Below are 24,966 nucleotides of genomic sequence, written 5' to 3' on the forward strand. Positions count from 1 at the left end.
TGTCATGGAGAGTTTCCAGCTATGACTGTTTTAGGTGCTTTATGTAACATCGGGCACGAGTGGTTCATTTAGGTAGTCCTTTTGTTTTCCTGTTTTGCTGCGATTTCTGACAAAACACATTCGTTATTGTTCTGCATGAAACCACAGAAACTAATATTTGAAACACGAGAGGGATGTCTCATTCTCTACATCCCAAACCTGAGACCTTGCATCGCATCACCCTTTTCTTTTAATTCATAATCATCTGACGGGCATCACAGGGCTTTAAATACAGAGAAGGGAATGGGTGTAGTTAGTCTCTTCTCTGCTCATTATTGTCTTTTTCCTTAGCAATTATAGAGGTGGAACAAATGTTCTTACAGATTCTTGCTACTGGTAAATTGGATTTTCTTTAGGAAATGTGCAAGCACAGAATCAGAAAAAGTCCTTTAGGCAATAACGATTAAAAAAAACAAAACTAAAATGATGAGTAAAGTTGTCTTTAGCTAATCTAAAATGCTGAATGCCAGATTCATGCATTTCACAGATATTTCTGTGCAAACTTACAAAACCTCATTAATTAAATGATTTCAATCTTTTTTTGTGTTTAAGAAAATTGACAAATTAACCCGACTCAGGAGGTGTGCTTTGCTAAAATTTGGAAAGACAACAGCAAATTCAGTAATGAAAGTTTACCCCAAAACAAATATATTAAAACTTTTATTTTACATAGCTTTATAATTATGGCATGACAGGAAAGAAATGTCTGCTTGCTTAGTTAAGGGGAGTGTTTTGGGTTTTTTCAGTGGTTACGCATCATGATGAATGACTTTCCTTTTTATTTCTTTGCCAAAGTAAACAAAAAAAAGGCTGCATTGAAAATTAAATTAGATATGGACAAGATAGACTAACACATTTGTTAACTGAGTTAACATGCTCATGTAAAAGAACTGTTGCCCAGAATAGGACGTGGTTCATTTATATTACAGCCAAACAGACATGGTGGCAGACTGCCTTTTCTTGGCTCCAGGATCAGCGCTGCTGCCTTTTTCTTTAGGCATATTGGCACACTTCACTTTATTTACTCATTTTCTCCTTTAAATTGTATTTAGCAGTAACCACTGAGTAAGATAAATATCATTTGGTAGTTGTCAGGGTCGTTCAGTTGAGAGAACTGCAATTTGTAGTGAAAAATCAGGAAATCCTAAACCCTTTCAGGGTTATTTTTCCAACCATTTTAGAACGACATTAACACAAACAGTTCAGGAATCAAACCCCACACACTGGCTTTGCATTGTTTAATTTATTTCAGGGGTTCAATGGGTTTCTGTTGGGGTTAGACTATTATTAGAGAGCCCATGATCTGTCTTGTTGGTTAAATAAGTCTCAAAATGGTTTTAGTGGTGTTTAGAGGTTTGCTCATAATGTTTCAATTTGAAGTACATGTCGAACTAATCTCTGTAAAAGATTCATGGAAACTATCCGCAGAAGGTTGCTCAAGCAGATGTGTGAGTAAAGTGTTGTAAACATACATAGAACAAATTAAAATTGAATTCACTTGGTGCATTTCATCTTATCACCACACTGGTTTGATGTGGACTTCACACCACGCTCCCTTCATCCGTTCCATCGTCAGATCTCCTTACAGCCCATAGATCGTTGACAATCAGTACAATTTATCGATCTAACACTTGAGCTGATGCTCACATCCACAGCACAACAGATAAACTGCGAGACCCAAAAATAAAAAGAAATAAAATTTAAAAAAAAGCATGCCCAACCACACCAGATGGCAAGAACTATACTTTGTTGTTGCACTCTTTTGACCGTGGAGTCTTATGGTTAAAGTTCCAATAGTTGTCATACACTTAACTGGAGAAATTTGAGACATTTTAGTGGTCATCCAACCCAAAATGCTGAGGGTCAAGAAGGGAACAACTTTTTTGAACCGCAGATCTGATTCAACTGTAGATTCAAACCCACAATCTTTCTTAGTTTCAGGGCAGACACTCCACCATTAGACCAATAAACTGGCACTCTGCCAAACTATAACTTAAATTGCTGTTTGGAAGTCAAGTGTCATATCGACTTCTCCACAATCCAGGGACAGTAAAAGTCCCTTATTTTACAGATTAGACTTCGTCTGGGATTGTTTTGAACCAGACTTGGTCCTGTAACTTTTTAAGTGGAACACCAAACCAATTTTTTAAATAGACAAACCAGTGAAGAGTATATTTTATACAAGACACGAGACATGCACCAATAGCAAAATAAAGTAGCAGCAAAACACAGACATTGCTCGACAGGTTTAAATTAGTTCTACATTACTAAAATACAGTAGGTTTTGAATAATAATCATTGCTCCAACATGGTTAGACATTTTGAACCCATTTTAACATTTAAAATAAACTATTTAGTATTTATGGTGAAAACAACAAACAAGTTAAAATAATAAACCCCACAAAGAATTAAGATAAGCTAATAAGTCATTTTGACAAGTGACGATGATCAAGAGACATAAGATTCAAACATTGGCAGTACAGTATAAAATATGAGAACAAAATGAGATAGTTTTTAAAAAAAGAGAGAAAAAAATAATGAAAGTCAATGCCTGCTGACCATGAAAGGCAGAATTAATCAGCAGGGAGTCTGGAGGTGATCGAAGCTCTACAGCTGAATAAAGCAAACTGAGATTGGGAGTTGAAGGAATGACCAGCCAGAGAGGATCAGAGATGTTTCTGAGTATGGAGAAAAACTTAAGTTAAATCAAGCCGTAATGATGAATTTGTTACATTTATTGCGTTTATGCTGATTAAATATACAAAGGCATTGGTATAAAAATAAAAGAAAAACACGAGCATTGACAGAATTTAATACCACCATCATCTTTGTCTTTGGATTGAAGATGAAAGCTCAAGGAGAAATCAAACTTCCCACGGAAGCACTGCAGACAAGATTCAAAGAGAAAGTTGTCTTGGGATGAGGCAACAGCCCAAATCACAGTGTGAACACCTTCCCCTTAAAGTAACCGAAAAGTCATGAGAAAAAGTATTTTAGTTTGTAGCATACACAACACTGCAATGTATTTTGAGACCTTGTGTCATACATTTTCACGCAAAATAAAAATAAAAACTTGTATATACAGACAACGTTCAGGTCTTATAAGATGAGGTTACAACAGTTAGGGGGCAAAAATGAACACAATCAGCTCAACAGAATCATTGCGGAAATACAAGTTGATGGTAATCAGGAGTAAAATAAAAACATGTGGCCTCATGATTGTGTTTGACAAAAGAATGTTCCAATGTGTCTGGTTCTATGGAAGATGCAATGAGGTCCACACACATTATAGATGAGTAAAAAATGGACTTTAAACCGTTCATTATAACCATCATTACTAAGTGCATGACTTGCACATTATTTTTCTACAAGACTCAACTAGTGTAAATGTGTTTTTTTTATACTTAGGACTGATTTGTAGACATTACTAAATACTGTACTTTTACATCTTGACACAGGATTTGATGCACATCTGATGTAATACGCTTCTCCATTTCTGTTTGCTCACAATGTTCAGTGTAGGCATTTCAAAATGTTAACAGCCTTATCCATCACTTCACTGTGAGGCAACACAAAAAACACACAGTCTCAGCTCTCTTCTGCGCAATAAGATTTCAGTTCTTTACTAAGCAAATCTGTTCATTTTAGTCAAACATTTTTCCTGGGTCTTCTGCAGCGGAAAGTCTCTATAATTTCCCATGAGCACTTTTGCCCTTTAAGCCGGATTCAGCTAAACAATTAATCTATAGCAAATGTATCCAACTTATCTGTCCAATCTGGTGCTGGTATTTTTATAATTTCGCATTATTTCCAACAACCAAGATATTTTTAGTTTATAACCATTAAAATAAGATGAAACTGTCCACTATGATGCCTTTTTGGTATTTGATTTGGCCATTTAACCATTGATGTTTTGTTTGTTACTTTGAACAAATACTTACTAATTGCCCACGTTGCTAAATTTGATCCAAAATAAGCCTTGGATTTGCTTTATTTGCAGCTGTCTTAGGCTTTGTGAAATAGCACACTAGTGTTTAATTTAAAGGCGCTTCCCTTCCTCCAAGCATTCCTATGCCTTTAACTGACAATGTCATGACAGCATAACAGCGTAGAGTCCAGCAAGCAAAACCTGCCCAGAAACTGAAATATTTAATGCGTCAGCCTTTTCTGCCACAAACGTGTAGGTGTAATTTATCCTTACCTGTACACAGAAATGCTCCTATAACACTACTTTCAGGTGTGTCCAAATTCTTTCTTAAAGGTTTTAAGTTAAAAAAAAAGAAATTCCTTTCCATTCCATTAAATGTTCATTTAGTTTTTGAACAAAATAATCCTTTCTTTGTTTATTTTTTGTTTAATATCTGCCCTGCAAAAACAGATCCCCTAGAAATAAGTCAATTTTTTTTATAATTTGAAAGATTTTCTTTAAGGGGTGAAAGTAAATCTGTCAATGAGGTGAGAAAAATGGTCTTGCCATTATTTTAAGAAACAATTCTATTCACTAAAACCTTTGTTCTCAAAGATTCTCAAAGATTATTTTGCTATTGAAAATCTTTCTTGATAAGATAATGTTTCTTGTATAACGCAAATTTTTCTTAAAATACAAGTCTTTTTACTTTCTAGACTCCGTTTTTGCTGTGTGAGATAAAAAGCATAATATGAAGGCATTTCTATGTTACAATTGAGACTCATTTAGGCTTTTACATAATTCTTGGTTTGAATTAGAATGGATTAGATGAAAAAACTCATGCAGGTTTTTCCACATACAGCGAGATTCAAAGCATTCCCTGCAAGACAACTGCCCACTGAGCAGTTCCTCGTTCATTACTCAGATCATCAGGTTTCAAAATGCAGCGTACAATTTCACAGCACAAACACACGCCGACACAGCAGCCATGCCGTGTTTTGGACACAGCACAGATTTTCCTCTTCTAAATATAGACACCATGACTACATCTGAAAAACACAAGCTAAAGGATATCGGGATGAAATAATTGGACTCTAATTGCTGCTTAAGCTCTCATCATGTGAGAAATGCTAAAGTCAAAACAAGACACAAACACATTTGATGAACACGTATCTTTTCTGCACAATTTTAATGCATAAACATGAGAGGTAGGGATTCTGAAATCTGAAAGGTTAAAAAAATGAAAAAAGCATTTGTATTACAGATAGAGGCAAGGAAAAATAATCCAACCAAAATCTGAAAAATACTTCTGCAGCAACGTCGAACTACAATCCAATACATGAAAGGATCTATTTAAATGAAATAAAGAAAATATACTTAAAGAGTAATACATAAAAAAAAATAAGATCAAAAATCAATGCTGAAACTAAAAGTTTCTGAAACTAAAAGTTATTGAAACACTTTTAATGACTGAAACAAAAGAAGCCTGATGCAAAAAAATGGCAAGAAGAAAATTCAATTTTTGAGGATAAACTATGTAAAAAACAATTTTAAAAAAGAAAGATAAAAATGAAACACTGCAAAGAAAAAAATCCACCTTGGAGAGAACAAAACGATTGTTTTCCATTTTCAACAAGAGGGTAAAATATTTTTCCTGTTCACATCAGTCATGTTTTGCTTTTGTAATAACTCTGAGACTGCTGAGCATGATGGCGCTATTTGCATCGATTGTGAAATTCTGCATGATTCTGAGTGACCTTTGAAGAATACAAGAAGGGGCGGAGTACCAGCAGGGCCCTCGCCTCAGCTATTATCCTTCTCTGTGATGAAAGGCAGCTTAACCCTGAGAACAGCCTTCAATCTTGCTTTTTTGGGGGAGGACAAAGAGAGACAGATGATAAACGGCAAATTGGATGAAAATTTTTGGCGAGATGAGCAGAAACAAGGACAAAGAGTTCCTCTGAAATCATAGTTGCACGCAAATGTTTTAGAAGGCACAAGCTGAGAGAGAAAAGTGGCACTGATGGTGGAAGAGTTAGCGTGGGTTTAAATGAGAAAGCATCCACATTTTCAGGTTGTTAAGGTTGACTGTGAAGCAGTCAAACCTACAATTATGTTTTATTTGTTAGAAGAGCAGACATTTAAACACGGTGTTGTAGGAAGTATTGCTTCTAAATGCACCTTTTCTGAAAAAACAATTCAGACATGCATTATACAAAAGCACTCTAAAACAACATTACAGCATTTAACAAAATAGTATATATTATTTTCTGTTTAAGTCACGTTAAGTTTTATTATCAGATATTCTGTGACACGCTTGCAAAAAGCCTCTTAGAGATATTAAAAGAACTAATTGGTCAAATAAATTATCAACTGTGCATCAGCTAAAAAGCTTTATTTACCTTTTTTTCATTTACTGTGGAGCTACAAGGAACAGACTTCAATTCTTTTACTTTATAGTTTACACAAGGTAGAATATTTTGTAAGGCTTTTGGCCTCCTGCTGTCTTGAGAAAATTGAATCAATCTGACAGAATTTTTTTGGGAATTTTTACTTTGTCACCAAACTAAAATCTTTAAAATAACATTTTGTGGTTTGCATTTGCCATTTTGCTTTAATAACAATCACCATGGCTTTTTTTTCTTATTAACAAACTGTTTTCCATTTCTCCATTTCACATCTTCAGGTCCTAATGCATCCTTTCCACTGCCTTGTAGATATTTTGATTTGAATTTATAGTATCACCAATCCAAGGATGCAACAATTTCATTTTATTATGTACAATGACAAGAAAGGCTTCTTCTTCTTCAAGCTCCATCCCAGCAATATCTGATACTTTCAGAATGAAAAGTGTAATTAAAATAAAGGCTTGTGTGCTTTTAGCTGTTGCCCTTTAATGTGCTTCTGTCTTAATGTCACTTTGACATCTCTATGCTCTATGGGGTGTCAACATGTCAAAGAATGACATTCTCATGGAGATTTATAGTTATGCTTAGCATGACAAATAAGGGTTATTTTACCAATTAATGGTTATTCTAAGAGGAACTCACAAAAAGTTTAATTATAAATGAATTATTATTGTATATAAAAACAGTTTTCACTTTCTCCCTGAGCCATGAATTGTACTATGTCTCTTAATGTCAGGCTCAGTTAAACCAAATAATGGACAAATGACACATAAATGCATAAACATTAAAATAATCCATGTGTTTTTGAGGTAATGTATTTTCACTCCAGAGTGTCCCCGGCAGTCACTTTTCAGCACACACCAAATGTATTTTTAAAGATTGAAAGCAAATGTTTTAAGTTGCTGATCCAATGAAGTTGTCAAGTGGTGGAGGACTGTATGGCAGAGAACAGAAGAAGTTAGCTCAAGAGAAGCAAATCCAATAAAATTTTAAAAATATTAATAAATTGACGACGTTTACTTAGAATTACAAGTTCAAAAAAAGCATATTTTGAATAATGTATTTTGAGTAAATTTAACATATGGCTTTGAAACAAAGATTTATTTTTTTATTTCATTTATTTACCTTAACCTAACCAAGGAAGTCCTATTGAGATTAAAAATCTCTTTTTCAAAGGAGCCCTGGGGGTGAAGTGGGAGTCACTCATAAACAGACACACCAAAGGACAATCAACGATTGAATTCGTAAAACTATTTAAAACATCCAGAAACAGTAAAATACTAAAACAAGATTTTTTTTATATCAAAGTTTTTTCTACATCTGTTATTTCCTTTACTTTATGTTTTTGTGACGGAAAAAAAAATGCAAATGTTGCAAATGCATTATAGTGGTGTTAAGTGCTTTGAACAGTTTGTAATAATAATGACAAACAGAAAATAGTGAGAAAACAAGATTGTAGCATGTAAGAACAAATATTTTTAATGAAAATTGAGGGTTAGAAAAAAATGAAATTAGTAAATAGATAAGTCTACATGTGAAATGTCATAATATGTTTTGAAAGTAAGTTTTAATATTATTTTTGTCTTAAAAAACATAGTTCTGTGTTATGATGGAAATGATAGTTCCCTCTGAAAGTTGCACTGGAATAAGTGTTTTAAAAGGTTTTCTATTCTGGTTCGAATTATAATCACTATTAGGAGGAGAATATCCAAATGTTTAAAAAAATGTGTTTAGAAATTTTCCGGGCCATATTTGACTTTAGTTGAGGGCTGACAGATGAAACTTTACATTGACTTATATAACATTTTTACATAAAGAAAATAAAACATTTTTTTATAGTTTTCTTTTTTTTAAAGACCGATTTCCAGTAAATTTGGTTACTATCTAACAGAGATTTGCAGGATTGTGTGTTGTCAATTTTCATGTGTGCGAGAGAGAAAACAGATGCGACGTGATGTAATCATATAGAAATTTGGGTACCGGTACTAAATGCATCAGTGGTTCACATTTAGCTCTGAAGATATCCTTCTTCCTTTAGGCCCACTGGGGACTTGTAAATCTAAATAAATCTGTCAATAATATTAATTGGAGTTTCAATAACACACCTTTTGTGAGTGTTTCTACAAAATTTTACCTTGAGAAGCATCTGGACATGGTTTGGCAGAGCTGCAGTGGCGCTTTACTTCTCTTGCACTTTGAATGTTAAAACAGGCTCGACTCAGTCTCTGATTCAACTAATTACGGCTCAGTATGCAGCGGATTATGCAAAATAAGTAAACATTAGAAGAGTGACGGGGGGGCAACCTCCTGAGGTGTAAACTTCCCTGGTTTTCAAATTTTATAATTCATTATAAATTAAAGGGACATTCGGATTTTCAGATCAAAATATTGCAATTGCTTGATATAAGTTACAATTTTTTGGCACAATACTGTCAGATACTGTCAATACTTGCAAGGAGGTTGGAGAAACATTTTTAAAACGTAGTAAGAAACTAATGGGTAATTATAAACTCAACACATTTGAGTATTTTCAAACCTCGAGGTGATGGTTTGATTTCAAAATGTCTTTTTTGCCCACACAAAAGCTCATTTTTCCAGCAAAGCTGACAAGTGTTTACAGATTAAAAATTTTCTGTAACAAATTCTCTAAAGAAAGCATTTTAAGCATGCACCTCCACACCCCCATTTCATGAAAGGATGATGAGTTTTTTACTCAACAAACTCAACTGTACGGGGATGTGACAGTGAGGCTGCGAGGGTTGTCTCCGCAGCAGTAACTGAGCTGCGGAACAGAAACGATAGCAATAGAGGGAATTATTCATGTTCTGGAGGCTGCTGTTTTCAGATTTTAACAAACTATGAAGTATTATTTGGGTCACCATCTCCTGCGTATTTGGTAACCTCTTGTTCCTGTGGTTATACTTAATCAGATGACACATTACGATAAATCTACTTTTGACAGCAGTACAGCAGAAAAAGCAACAGTTCAAGAGGGCATCAGAGGGTTTTTTTTTATCATGGCATCAATCATTCCATCCGGAGTCGTGGTTTTTTCATGTCCGTGCTTTTACTTTGAAGACAATAAAATGAGAAGCTTTTCAATAAGACAGCTGTTTAAAACTTCTGCAATGTCGACACATGAACCCAAACCTTTTTAGCTTTCATGTGAAATCATGATTAGTATTATTTGGAAAATTGAAAGAAATTAGGGAGAGTGGGTCACGAAAATCAAGCAAGTGTATTCGTGAGTGGTTTGTGTGAGAACGTAACAGTGCAATGCTGCAAAGTTCACCACAGCTGAAGGTCACGCCGCTCTAAAAACACTATCTTTCAAAAGCTTTCATTCAAAGTATAACACAATAATACAAAAGCTAAATGTCAAGAAATGCCAAGTCATCTGGCTCCCTCCAAAAATGAAGTTTTCTCAGGTTTCTGCATCTTATAAATATGTGGATGACAACTTTAAATATTTGTAAATATCAAATATTAGTTGACATTTTTAATCTAAGATCCTCTAGTGTGAGATGATCGAATGTGGCTCAAAAAAGCTGTAGCAATCAAATCTGAACAGACCTAAAGGGAAGAAAAAAAATAACATTAAAAGTTGTGTCACATAGGGGTCTTATCTGTCACAGTGACAGCACAGGGATGTGAAGCATGGAAAATAATCTTGGAAAACTACAAATCTTATATTCCTTCAGAACACAACAACTTGAAAATATGTCAATATCTCTTCTGATCAGCTAATACAAACATCTCATCAGAAACCTTAGGAATCATTAGACAGACAGTCTATGCTTCTGACTTAGACTGCCTCCATTTACAGCTGTTTAATGGTAAAATAACATCATCATTTGAGAGGTTTTACTGTTAGAATCTGATGCATTTAAATGTATTTAACAAAAAAAAAAGAAAACTCAAATACTGACTACTCAATAGGAGTATTTACTTTTTTACATTTTTTATCAAGTTTTGCATAGTTCACTTTCAGGTTTCAAGCTACATTCACACCACCCTTCCGCCACAATGAAAACTATACTAATGATGGTGGGGGCCATTCCAGCCTCAACAACTGATGTGAATGTCAAATTTACCAGTGAGTTCAAAAACCACTGAGAATTAATCTGTTTCTAGTTGTATTTAGAAACACATTGGTCCCAGGATTGGTCCCAGGGATCAATCATGGGGCCCCTTTTGTTTAACCTCTACATGCTGCCACCAGGTCAGTAAATTCGCAGTAATAACATATCTTATCACAACTATGCAGACGATACTCAGATCTATGTGTCACTGACAGCAGGTGAATATTGGCCAGTGGATTCACTCAGTTGTTGTATCCGACAGATCAGTGCGTGGATACAAAACAACTTTCTCCAGCTAAACTCAGACAAGACTAAAGTCATCGTCTTTGGTCCACAGAAACATAGAGAAAGTGTCAGCAGTTACCTTCACTCTCTGAAAAGCTTCAAATCAAGTCAGAAGCCTAGGGGTAATCAACGAACCTGAACTTTAACAGCCATGTCAAGTCAGTAACATCGGCAGCATTTTACCATCTGAAAAACATTGCCAAAATCAAAAAAATTGTGTCAAAGCCAGACCTGGAGATAATTATTCATAAATTTGTCTCCAGTAGGTTAGATTACTGTAACGGCCTGCTCACTGGCTTCCCCAAACAAACTGTACATCCAGAACGCTGCTGCTCGAGTCCTGACTATAGAACCAGGAAGTACCATCACATCAGTCCTGTCCTCAGGTCTCTGCACTGGCTTCCTGTAGCTCAAAGAATAGACTTTAAAGCAGCTCTGCTTGTTTACAAATCTCTCCATGGCCTTGCACCAAAGTACATCTCTGACATGCTGGTGCCATATGAACCACTTTGGGCTCTGAGGATCTCAAGGACCAGCCTCCTGCGGGTGCCCAGAGTCAGGACGAAACAAGGGGAATCAGCGTTTCAATCTTATGCTGCTAAAAGCTGCAAATCTTATGCTGCTAAAAGCTGCATAAGCTGAGGTTGTGAAACAGGCCTCTACTGTGTTAAAGGTTCAAATCCAGACTCAAAACATTCTTGTTTAGCCGTGTATATAACTGAAGGGTCCTTATCGACACCTCTTTTCATCTACTTTTCTCTTTCCTTTCTTTTAAAGTAAATTTTTTAAATATTTTGTATGTTTAAAATCTTTGCACTGTTATGTAATGTGATTTTAATGCATTTTCCTGTTTTGTGAAGCACTTTGAATTACTTTCTGTATGATTTGTGCTTTACAAATAAACTGGCCTTGCCTTGCCTTAAAAAAGTCTAATTTTTCTCAGTTAAAATTTTTGCACTGGACCTTTTACCAACAAACCATTTTAGCAAAGCCCTTTACTGTTTTACAATTTTATTATCCAACTGAAGAAAATGTTTTCATCTCAGTTATTATTGTATTTGAAGGTGATTATGACTACATTGGAAAATTGATTCTGCTCCTATTTTCCCCTTCCATCTTCTTTTTACTTGTGTACCTCACATTTGTACAGTATTGCTTAAAGTTTGCAAGTAATTGTATCCCACACAGTTTTGGAGAGAAGAGACCAGTAAATTTTATATTTTTTTCTTTTAATGCATGCACGGAACATTTTAAATATTCAAAATAAAAGTCTTGAATCTTTTTCTTTGCAAGGACCTTCACTCCAGGGAGGACTGGCAGATGTCTTAAATCTTTTTCACATGTGAATAATCTTTTTCTCTCAGAGGTGGCAGACTGAACTTTCTTTGACTGAGGGGGTATTCTATTAAAATGAGTGTTGAGGCCCTTTCTAAATGCTTAATTTTAGCAACCTGTCACATCAGGGATTCACATAATGCTGTTTTCTTGGCCAGAACTTGCCCTCAAACCTTTTGTCAACAAGATGTATCAAACCTTTAAAGCAAAAAGCTCCCGTAAACCACAATCAAGGACAAAGACAGAATCTTTTTTAATGCTATTTTTCATGTTTAAGGAAAGAAAGACCTGATGAATAACTTTTGAATGCTTTGTCACAACTGTGTCTCTTCTTTCTGTTGCCTGAATCATGCTGTGGATTGTTTTTTTACTTTAAGCACAAAAACACATGCAGCTTTACATGGGACAACATTCTCATAAAGTACTGCATAAGGTTGTGAATTCTGTCCTGCCTTGTTATTTTCCTGGGTTTGAAGATTCTCTACATAAAATATTCTTCCTCATTTAAATTTTTTTTCTGGGGTATCTAAACAACTAAGATCTCAGAAGTGGGTCTTCACTGTGAGTCTGTGTCATGAGTCTGTTACCATCCTCTCTGCGTGCTTTAATTACACTGCATGTTTCTGTACGTTTTTTTTCTTCCTAAAGCCACTTATCTAAACTGTACTTCTCATAATTCATAACTAAAGCAGGCTCGGGATTTCATCTATCCATCTATCCACTCATTCTTAGTTACTCACAGTTTTTCACTGTGCAAGAGAATAGGAGTTAAAATTGACAAGTTTAATTGAGATGTTTTAGAATGTACATATAGTCTTTGTCAGTCCTGTGCCAACTCTTAAGACACACTCCATTTGTAAACACATGGAGCAGTATTTGAGCTCTTTCACTTACTGAAATCAATGATTCTTAATCTTTATAACATCAGAAAGGAACTAGTTCCTAAAATTATTCAGATTTAACCAGATGCTACATTTGGATGACCAACTCAAATTATATTGTTAAACTATTGGTGTATCCCTTCTGGGGTTGCCACACCAAAAAATTATTCACTGTTTTGTGCATGGGGGTTTGGCAGAGATGTTTGGATGGGTTGAGATGCCCCTTCTTACGCAACGCTGTACTTTATCCGGGCTTGTGACCAGCACAGCAAAATCCAGATTTGGGTCCCCCATGGCTACATAGGTAGGCTTAAGGGTCTTGCCAGAGGACCCACACTGGATGAAGCTCATGGCGTTTTGGGAAACAAACCCTGATTCCCCATTTGCCAGGTCTACACGCAGCCAACTGAGCCATCCAGCCACCACTCATCAGAAAAAAAAGAGAAAAAAAACTACAAAGAAAAGCAGTGTCATTTGAAAAATAACATTTTAAACACATTATTTGATTTGATTTGAAATTGTTTATTTCAAGCAATTAAGTAGAAATTATACACAAAAGCAATATAATCATCAGTTATACATTCATACAGTAACTAATCAAACTTAAGATAATTAGACATATTAATAAATATTGCTTGAAAGGGAGTGGAAGGAAGCAAACTTATATAATTCCACCCCGTTATACTATAACCATTTTATTACATGATTTATCAATATCCGGTTCCTAGGTTTTATCAGACAGAATTAAGAATCATAAGGTATTGATAAAGCACATGCCAAAGATGAATTACTTAAGTATTACGTGAAAAATAACTATTTTAGAAATCAACATGGCAAATGCAGATCAGTCATCTAAAATATATGCAGATTATGTTACTTATAAAAGTCCTTCATATGATTAAAACATAGTACTATATCAGTAAAGTAGACAACACTGTTTCAGGAATTTTTATAGCAAAATTTCATCAAGTATTAAAAGTTAAAAACATGTGCAAAATTATGCTACATTAGGAAAGATTTTTGAATCAATTTATCAATTTTTGGAGCAAGTGAAGTAATATCATTAAAAGGCAATCAATTTAACAATTTTCAATAAGTGATTAAGCATTTGTTTTACTTTTTTTAAATTTTTTTGTATTTTTAGTTTTTTATAATAAAGTAATGCTGTAAGGGAAAAATAAAAAGGGTCCATAATCTGTCGATTGTCCAAGGTTGGTATTATTTTTTTACAGTGTACAAAAAAATAACTTAACTCAGTTTCACTTATGTTTAAAGCATTGTTCAGGTATTATTACGTTGTAACAACAACAATAATAATAATAACCATAAAGAAATTAATTCATTGTGCACTCGTTCTTTGAGTGCGCTTTTTTGTTGTCCTTTACGGTAACTTCAGTCATTGCTGCTACCGATACGGATGCCTGTCTGGAAAAACGGAGGGTTGTTTCTTATTTTCTTCTTTTTTAAATTTCTTCTTTAAAAAAACATATATGAAATGACCATAAACGTGTAAAATAAAATAAAGGGACAGAAACATTTTAAAACTAAAAACTGACAGAGATGACGTGTACGTCCGGGTCCTTCAGACTTCCGGGTGTCGGTATAGGTGGTGAAGGGACTTGCTCGTTCAAAAAATGTTAGTTTTACCTGGCTTTAGTGGGATTTTCTTTTAGCAAATACATTTAAAAAGCAACAATATTCACTGTAATGGTAACAGCGCTGTTTTCATTTCGTTGTTAGGTCCAAAGTAACGTTTAAAATCACGCTGACGTCGGACCCCCGGCTGCCATACAAAGTGTGAGTACAACACACACACAGACAGACACCACCTCACCAGTCACAATTTAAATTTCCGTTTAAAATAAAGGCGGAATTCAAACATTTCCTTTTGAATCTGCGGTATTTTGAAGCGCCTATAAAGATGATGCAAAAAATGCGCGGCGATCTAATGTGTTGCAAAAGATCGAGGATAATAATTCACCGGTTTAACATGATGTGGCCATAATAACTGACCTTTTCAGCTTTATAAGACAGTTATCCTTGTGTATTTTTATTTTCAGAGGTGTGTTCACGGTTAAATAATGTAGATTGAGGTTTTTGAGTACTATACTTTATTGTAGGGTTTACTTCTGACCTTTCAATTTTATTTGGAAATTTATTTAGCAGACGGTTAAAAATTGATAACCAAAAAAACAAAAGTGCAGAATAATCCCTCTTATTGGGGGTGTTCATTATGACACAGATTTTTGTAATAACCTGCAAAGCCAGTGACTAAATTCAGTGGTTATAAAAAAAAAATCAAAAGTTCAACTAATCTGTTTTCAGGCCAATCTATTAGCTTCATGTCTGGGAAGAGTTCTACATCAGTGCATTCTATGTTTTATTGTTGCTTTCTTGTGTTTATGCACTCATTTTAAATTCATCATCAGTCTAAGAGCCTTTATTTTCTTTGGCACTTGCTAGATTTTTAGAGAAGTACAAACCAGATGGATTTAATAATCAGAATGGGATTATAGAAATTCACCTCTTTTTCCAATCACCCTTACATTCAGTAGATTGACATTTTGCATGTATTAGTGGAAATGTGACTATTTGGAAAGTCTGTTTATGACTATGAGTAATTATTCTGTCAAAATGACATCTTTGTTCATTCTGCTTTGTATTCTAATCAATGTATTTCTTCTATATTTTGTCATTTTTTTATTGCAGTATTCACTTGTGTTTAATGCTGGGAAGAAATCAAATAAATTGATCTATTTAAGTTTGAGAGCCGTTATAACTGCATTATCATTAGTGGATGTATAACTATGGAATTGTACCTTTCACTTTTTTATTTTTATCTTTCAAAAGTTTAATTATCTCAGGTTTTAAATGTAGGTAGAAGGGAGATTGATATATATTGTTGGTGTTCTTTAGTTTTTTGTTTTGTTTTGATTGCTTAAAAAAAACAGTTGCAAATACACGTTGACTCCAAGCCAGATATTTTGATAAAATACTTTGATAAAATATAACATCTAATAATTGATGTAGGATGCTTTTTATTTTTACTATTGTATTATACTTTAAATATAATATAATATAATATTTTCAGTTGTCTTGAAACTGATGCCAAATGGATAGTTATTGTTGCCTCACTTGGGATCTATTTGGTTGAACATTGTCTTTTTTTGTGACTGATAAATATAGTTTTGCTCTTCTCTCTACTTCATGACTCCACCTTTCCACCCAAATGTCCTGGTATTACTATATGTTCTCATATTTTTACTGTTTTCAACTAATTTCTTTATTTATTTTTAATTTTTTAAGGGGTTTACTCCTTATTTTGGCACTTTCTCCTCTGGGGAAGCAGCCAACATAAAAGTACATTGAGTTTATCACATAATTCAAGTTACATATGGATTTATATTCTCCTAATAGTAAGTTAATGTTCCCTCACTTTTCTCTGTCTTCCGATTCTCTGTATGGTAATCAGCATTAATGGAATGCTGCACAGCTGCACATCTGGGGGCTCTTTTAGTGTAACTGGCTGAAACGTTTAGAACACTGTGTGCTTTTTAATCAAGAACGAAGACACCGGCCGGGGACAGTAATTGCTTTTACTCAAGTCCATTAAAAGCTCAGGACAAAACGCAAGGAGAGGGAATATCAAGGAACCACTTCTTATTCCCTAAAGTTATTCCCCACATTTATTTATGTTGTTTTTTGTTTTTCTCCAGATTAAGTGTTCCAGAAAGTACGCCATTCACTGCAGTATTGAAGTTTGCCGCTGAGGAGGTAATCTCTCCGACTTTTGCTTAAAAACAAAAGACAGATTTTTACCAGAATAAATGAATGACATCAACGTTTCTATGTTTTTAAGTTATGCGGAAAAAAAATCTCTGTAGCAATAATATATTTTCTAGAAAACGGAGTATTAGAGTTGCCGTAAAAATAAACACATTTATGAGAATAAGGTCCTAAAATTATCGGAAAATGTTGTATTTTATTACAAGAATAAAGTTGTAAAATTATGAGAAAAAAAAAGTTTAAAAAAATTAGAATAAAGTCATAATTTCACAAGTTATAGGTTGAGAATCTTCAAATTAAAGTTATAAATTTATGAGTCAAAAGTCTGTTTACTAGAAAGAAACTAGGCAGTTACTTTAGCTTTGGTTTCACACACAAGGAAATGTTTAGTATTTCAGTGAGTCAACGTTTTATTATAAGTATAAGGACATTGAAAAGAATTTGCAGAAAAGCTGCACCGCTTCAGACGAAGATTCTTGACCCACAAGGAGTGGATTTCTAGCCACTCATGCCGTGGAAGATATAGATGCAGAGGTCCAAATGCATTATGGCACATGGATTCCTATGATGAACCGATGGCATCGCCATAAACGGCTGCATTCATGCATTTGATCAGCAAGTGATGCAGATGAGGGAAGGATTTTCTGAAAAGCATGGCCTTTCCCATGTAAAATCATGTCTTTTTTTTCACAGCTTTACAGCTTTATTCTCGTATTTCAATGTATTTTTTTTTGTCTGTCATGGTGGCACTAACACTCATCGTATTTCTGCGACCCAAAACTTCATTCATTATTAAGAGTAATGTATGAGTGAGCAGTATTGCCTGAAAATCCCTAATGAATATCAAAAACCAGCAGCTGCTGAGACAGGCAGGATGTTCTTCTGGTTCAGCTCTGAAACGGCAGCTTTTCCTTTCAGATCAATTGGGAAGTTCTGCTCTTTAGAAGCAATCTGGAGCTAGAACCACAAGTCCTGCTGTAGTTAATTATGATGTTCATTGGAATTGTTTTTTTCTTAATGTTCAGATCAGCTGATTTGCTGCAAAGAATTGAATGCCACTGTCATAAGACTCGACCCAATGGATAGATTGAACAGTGAAATGACAGCATTGAGTGACAGGATCATTCAGAGCCCCCTCCCTGATTGAACTGTATCTTCTGTCTGCTGGCTGTGCTTCCAGGCACTTCTTTCCTAACCTTATCTGTCTGCTGGCAGACTGCTCCATCCATCATTCCTCCTATAAATCCCACCAGCCCCGCATCCTCCCTCTGTTGAACACTAAAGTAGGACATGTACCGTAACCATGCTCAAGGATTTTTCAGCCCAAATTTCAAGCATGTCTGTGTTTCCCTGGGGCTCCCAGAAGTGTTGCTAGTGTGAGTCTGCTTGTGAGTGCCCTTGGGATTGGTTTTTTTTTTGCGCTTAACACGTGTGACAGTTGGCAGACAAAACTCTGGAAATCCAATCTGTTGCCTTTTTCTGTCAATAAATGTCAGCAACTTGGAATCTGAAAGCACAACAGCTCGAAAACCTTCAACTTTTCCTCCAAACGGTCAGAAATCTGTCTTTAGCAGTTTTCATGTTTTCCCGTTGCTTTCATGCTAAAGGAATTAGATCGACTTGTCATCTGATGTTCTTGGAGTCAATATAAATCAGAACATTGTTGAAAGACAATCTGAATAATTGTGATTCCCTTCACAGTTCAAAGTGCCAGCAGCAACAAGTGCAGTTATAACAAATGGTGAGTTTGAGAAAAGATCTTTTCTACCAGCAAACAAGTGATGGGAATGTAAAAAAGACATCAACTGCTAAGCATGGCAGACATTTCATCAGGACTGTAGATGGAAAATAACTCAATTTGGCCCAAAGAAGCTCTTCTAATATGAGATTAATGTATTTGTACGTCCATAACAAATAAACATTATTATTATTTTGCGCCGGAAAGTATCTTTACATTTAAATAGTATGTTGTCAAGCTTCACATTCCTTTTAATTGTTCCCAATTCTTCAGACTGCAGTCAATTCTTGAGGTGATTGATAAAAAAATAAAAATAGAAAAGTCTACACAATTATTTCTGTTATTAGACTTGTCATCAATTATAGTTGAAGGCAGGGATTGTTCAGCTTTTCTGTATCGGAAGTCTCACTGATTGAGTTTAGCTGATACAGCGGAGAAATCAGTCAGTTGAATCAAATCTGCTCAGATTTCTGCAATGCAATGCACTCCATCTAAATCAACATAGCTGTATATAAACACTCCTGGTAAACAACTCCAGATTGTGTGTTTAATTTAAAACAAATCTTCATTATTTGATCCCTGTGCTTTGTGTTCATGCAGTAACAGGTGGTTAGAAAGCAGGAGAAAGCCTCAGCATGGCATCAAGTAATGCTGGAAAACAGTGTTCCCTCGGAGGAGATTCATTGACGAGGTCTACAGCCAATCAAAAAACAAAACAAAACCAAAAAATCCACAGAACAGCTAGACTGCAAAAGGTGAACTGTCATTTAGCGAGGGAACACTGTGTGTTATGTGGGGCCTACATGTTCTCTCATTGTTTACATTTGGCCCAATGATGTAAAACAGAGCAGACGGGCAGCTTCAATCTTCTACTTTCTATCACTTTATAGCTCAAATTTCCATCTCATTGTTCTAAAGTAACACAAAATAGTAGTTCTTTAAATGAAGTCCCTTTGTCGTCTTAACAAAAAGGCAGCAGAGTGTGCTTTTAGTCAAATGTTTAGAATAAAGCGGCCGTTTCTTCTCTGGTAACTTTTAAAAGCTGTTTTGAGTGAAAAGGAATTAATTGAGCCGTGGCGGTTTCATTTCCTCTTTTTTCTAATCTAAAATAAAAAACAACAACTTCCTGATAAACTGTTTATTATGCTGTGATTCAGATTTATTGTCCTATTTCTGGTTAGTACAATTATGTAATTATCCTATTATACTAGTTATTTCAAGAATTGTTTAAGTTATGTAGTGAAAAAATGTGAAGACTCTCATATAAATGTTAACACTGACTTAAAATAACCTTCATCTAAAAATGATACGACATTCAGCTGAAGTTATTTGACAATGACAATATAAACTGACTTTTGTTTTTGATTTTTCTTTTTACCAACTATAGTTCTTATCACAGAAACACCTATTAGTGCTGAGACATTTGTATTCTAGCTATTTTCCTCCTTTCTCTTCCGTTTGTGTGCATGTCTGTTTTTTGAGTCATCTGGTTCTTTCATGGTTTGTTCTGCAGATGGAATAGGGATCAACCCCGCTCAAACTGCAGGTAAGCTCTCATCCTATTATCCACTCCTTCCCTACATCAATGCTTATTTTTATGCATTTAAATAATAATGCCGAATATCAAAATTAACTACAGGCCTAATATTTATAACATTTTGCATGGTTTTTTATCATTTCTTATTTAAAGGAAATTTGCGATTGTATTCATTTGTGATTAAAAAGAAATCAATGAAAGGTCATTTTTAAAATTGCTTTGGAATGATTGGAACTCTGACCAAAGAAGAAGAAAAAAAGTTTGTTCTAAATGTTTATCCCAAGACATAAAGGCAATAGATGTGGTTTGGATGCAAATGTTCGTAATAATAAACAACAAACATACTGACTCTTTAGCCCACTCTGTTCAGTGTGTTTGGGATGAATTGGCTTTTTAAATGTCATCTTAGTCTACTGGGTTGTAAAGGACACAGCAGACAAACAACAGAAATGCTATTATTTATTGATCACAAATGAAGCTGCAGAGAGCAGAAAATAATGAGCAAACACTGAGGATTCCCTCAACGCTCTTGCAGGATTTGAGGTAGGCGCCTTAGAGCAGCTGCAGAAAATCATCAGCCCTTAATGAATTCAAATTTAGCACGTGTGGAAAATGCTGGAAAAGGAAGCGTTGACTGTTTTTTGGGCTGGGAGTGTTGGTTTTTACCAAACAATTATGGAAAAGCTCATTTTGGGACATGAATGTAAAAAACTATGAAAATAGGGGGAAAATATATTAATGTTTCAATGAAATAAAGTTTAAAGTAAAACATTCCATCTATGTAACTACCTAAAATACAAAAAAAATATAATACAAAATATGAGCCATAACCCTACAGGGCCGTGACCGTACAGTTAGAACAACACTGAAGTGGTTGATTGTTTGTCAGGAGAAAAGAAATTCCACTTCAGGGCCATGTCAGTTATTTAGAAGATAGAGACGCGGAATGAGCATCATTTAGCGCGGAAATGCAGAGGTGAGGATTTGACAGGATCTGGGGCATTTTCTGTTGCTGAGTCACCTCAAGCTCCACTGTGGGAGTTTTTGGAGGCAAATGTGAAGCCATCTGTCCACCAGCTCCTCCTTCGTCACATCTAGGGAACATAGCAGGCCAGTAATGCAGAACCCACCAGAACGCCTGCTAAAGAAGACCCCAACACAAGTCAAGCAGCCTTAGGAGAGCAGTTCAGAAATGTCTAAAACCTTCAGGCAGTTTGGAATGTTGACCAATGTGCCTTGTAGTTCATAAAAAAGCTAGTTATTTGTTTGATTTTTGAAGTGATAAATAATCTTTTTAATTTTTTCTGCGTAAATGATAATTTAAAAAATACCCTTTTGCGACTTGGAAAAGTAATTCAACAATGACTAAAAGTATTTTATCTTTTTACACATGATAAAAAATAAATAAATACATTAAATAATGTGTCTAAATATCGGCTCAATATAAAACTTCTTACCAATATATTTTAAAAGTCCACTTGGATCCTGATTGCCATCTGTCCCATTTCAGTAAAAAGTTTGTTAAAACTTGAGTCTGAAAACAATTTTCTTTTCAAAAACATTCCAAATTTGGAAGCATTCCCATTCATGAGACAGTATCTGTGTTTGCTGACTCATTAAAAGACAAAAGAATATTAAAGCCTGAAGACACATTTTTTAATATCGAGTCAAATTATCAGATTTCTGACTGACAACGCATGAGAGGATCTCGTACTTTGTTAGAATTCGTTAGGTTTGATTATTTATACAGGATTTGAATATTTCATTGTATCCCTTTTTATTTGAATTCACTCTTCTGTGCAAGTCATTTCTCATACATATATATAAAGAAAGTTATAGGCATTGTATCTCTGTTTTTACCACAATAGGCTCAGTTCTCTTAATGCATCAGTTTTTTTGTTGCTGCATCTTTATGATGCTTTGATGTGCCGCTCTACAGTCTTTTTTCTGGACCATGTGAATGACACCACACCCACCAAAATAGAGGAGCTGAAGGCCTCATTTAGAACAATCCTGGATCATCAACATACCTTTGCTGAACTAATTCATGCAAAGAAAACTTCTGTCAGGGATTGAATGTTGTTAAATCTGAATTGAATTTTGGGTTTTTAATCATGTTTTGGTTGTAATCATTAAAATGGAAAATAAAGCACTTGAAAACTGTCTGCATGTAATTAAATAAATGTAACTTTTTACATAGATTTATTGACAAATATAAACTGTGATGCTATTTTTTGTTTTATGATTTACTCGTGTAAAAACAAACTGTCAGGTAAGTCGACATGTTTTGGCTCATGTGTTATTTTTCTAAAAGCAGATCTTTTATTTTGGTGCTCTGTCCTGTGTTGCAGGGAATGTGTTTCTGAAGCACGGCTCCGAGCTGCGCCTCATTCCCAGAGACAGAGTGGGAGGACAAGGAGACTGACTTATGCTTTTTTTTTTTTTTTTTCTCCTGCTTTTTCTCGTTGACGTTCAAATGACTCACACAGCAGAAGCGTAGAACACTTGAGGTCCGGGAAACACCTCGGGTGTCATATTTATTATTTGGCCCACAGCTGACAGTGACTCACGAAAGAACATGTATCATTAGACATAATGAAGGCCCACATGCATCCTCATTGTAAGTCCAGCCCACTAGTTTAGAATAACATTGGAAGAAATACTAAGATGCTGACTGATAACGGTAACAGCATGTGACCCAGTGGATTCACTGACATTACAAAGTCAACAGTAGCTTTTGGAACCATGTAAATGTTAATTCATTTTCATTATGATCACAGTGTAATTATATATTTTTCTTTTTTGTAAAAATGAAATATAAATGGATTAAAAAAATAAAGTGCTGAATATACTTTCATGAATAATTGCATTTGTTGGCAGCAGCAATGTTGTTTGTCATTTAAAAAAATACATTTTTTTGTTGTTTTGTTTTGTTCTTTTAAGTCAAATAAATCATAGATCTGTGCTGAACGTGTGCTCTGGACCCGATCAAATAAAAGTAACATCTGAAACATCTGTCTCCTAAACCATAGCTCTTTGCTGCCCCCTGTTGGGCTATTTACGAACATGCATTTCTGGTCATGTTATGTGGCATGATTTTGATGTGATGTCAAACATTAAAACTGAAAGTCCAGCAATTTTTCAAATATATATATATATATAGTGACTATTTATATCTTGATAGAAGTTTGTAAACCTGACAATTACTCATAATGCAGAATACGTCACCAAGTGGATGATAAATAGCTTTTTGTTGTGGCAATTAGGAAATCCAGACTGTTTTCTGCGTCGATGCTTATATATACTAAAACAATCTAAATTCACGTCTTTATTTCTAACTAAAACAACAAATTAAAAAAAACATTTTTTTTCTCAGATATCATGTTAGCAGTCATTCATTCTAGAATTGGTTCTCATTTTCTTCCCTAAGAAAAAAGAAAATCTGTACCCTGATAAAAAAAAATGGAGCAGAGAATAATTAGATGTTTATCTTGTGCTGGAAGACCCAGAGCTGGGATGCGTACTTGGATGAAGGAGGGAGCAGGATCATCTTGAATGGATTTTTTTCTTCATTTTTTTAATCAGTCACTGCAGGGTGTATTTGCCATAAATTTCCTTTTGTAATGGATAGATACCACAGAGAACTGTGAGAACAGATCTGGCCTCTCCGTGCATGGCTGAAGATCTGCTGCTGGTCAGGAACGGCTTCTTTACGGCAGGATTTCTCCCCAAGACAGGATTTGACACTTAAATGTTTGTGTTACATATTTGCTTTTATAGCACAAACATTTAAGTGAAGTGGCAGTATTAAAATTTTCTGAGGATGAATTCTGTTTTTCCTTCATTTATTTATTTGAAAAAATATGGATTTGCTATTTAAAACACAAGAGTTTCATTTTTAGCACAGTGTAGAAACTCCTGCTAATCTAGTACAGAAAGAATAATTACATTTTAAAAAAGTTTAAAGACCGCCTCAGGAGAAAATTGTGCTTTGGGTGTTTTTAACATGTTCTGGTGGTATTTTTCTGTTAATAGAGATCAAATATAAAGAAAATAAAGCTGAACATTGTATTTCTGAGTATTTATTTAAATTCTTGTGAAGCAGGAACAGACGAAAAATGCTGTTTGAAAAAGATATTTGTGACGTAGCCATGGGCTCCCTGCCCCGAGCTCTCAGCAACGGGGAGGGGAATGGGGGCGGGGTTACTCCTCGCCCTCAACTTGGAGGCTAATTTCTAATGAAACTATTGGCACTCTGCAGTAACTGTCCTAGAAAACAACAGGTTTTATTTTATTTTATTTTGAGTCAAAACAGAATAATCACATTTAAAAGACTGTTAAACTTTTAAAAGACTTCAAAATATGATCAGAGTGAGCCTTTAACAATTTGACACAAGACTAACTTTATAGCCAGTGATTTGTTTTTCTTACAGTTTTTATTTTATTTGCAAAATATATGAAACATCACTTAGATGCTTGGTTGGTCTGCAGAAACTTTGAAGGGTTTGTATTTAGCATCTTCTACATTTTGCTTTTAACACTAAAAGTGGTTTAGTGACAGCAGCAAAGTGTGCGTTTTTCTATTTTTTGTTAGAAGATGGCAGATCTCTGTTCATGAAACTTAACGTGAGAAAGAGAAGTTGAACAAAGTCAAGCCTCTGTTAAATGACTTTTACATTGGGTCCTCTGTTTGCCCCCAACTCTTAGCCCCCACTGCTTTATGAATGTCATGTTCAGCATGCACCTTGGCCTTCCATTAAAACCAGCCAATCTAAAATGAGATCTGGTTATCCTTCACAGACTTAGTGATAAGCCCACCGCTGCAGCCTCAGGCCGAAGAGCCAGAGAAAGAAATGGAGCACAGAGAGGAAAAATGGCCTTCCACCGACAACCTCTGCCACTAATTTTCTCTGTTCCTTCACACATCAGTCGCTCAGAAACATGCAGCACTTGTGTATGCACAAGCTG

The 24,966-nt window shown here is 35.0% G+C and overlaps 1 protein-coding gene across 2 annotated transcripts; it reads left to right on the forward strand.

The window, feature by feature from the left end:
* Nucleotides 1-14,351: 14,351 nt before the first annotated feature.
* On the forward strand, nt 14,352-23,009 carry ufm1 (ubiquitin fold modifier 1). 2 transcript variants are annotated; one of them, XM_023962653.1, is made up of 6 exons: nt 14,352-14,573; nt 14,678-14,734; nt 16,654-16,711; nt 18,425-18,464; nt 19,975-20,007; nt 22,350-23,009. In XM_023962653.1, coding segments are annotated over exons 1-6 (264 nt in total). In that variant the 5' UTR covers nt 14,352-14,571; the 3' UTR covers nt 22,424-23,009. The 2 variants fall into 2 exon arrangements, with proteins under 2 accessions (XP_023818421.1, XP_020564450.1); XM_020708791.2 differs by lacking the exon at nt 22,350-23,009 and adding an exon at nt 21,938-22,342 and having other exon boundaries at nt 14,454-14,573.
* The last annotated feature ends 1,957 nt before the right edge of the window (nt 23,010-24,966 follow it).

This window comes from Oryzias latipes, chromosome 14 (genome assembly GCF_002234675.1).
Source record: "Oryzias latipes chromosome 14, ASM223467v1".
NCBI classification, from domain to species: Eukaryota; Metazoa; Chordata; class Actinopteri; order Beloniformes; family Adrianichthyidae; genus Oryzias; species Oryzias latipes.

Bases quoted from the DNA above. Each gene is read 5' to 3' on its own strand.
- ufm1 (XM_020708791.2), top strand. The intron at 18,465-19,974 runs GTGAGTTTGAGA...TTTGTTCTGCAG, and splicing joins AAGTGCAGTTATAACAAATG to ATGGAATAGGGATCAACCCC. The intron at 20,008-21,937 runs GTAAGCTCTCAT...GCCGCTCTACAG, and splicing joins CAACCCCGCTCAAACTGCAG to TCTTTTTTCTGGACCATGTG.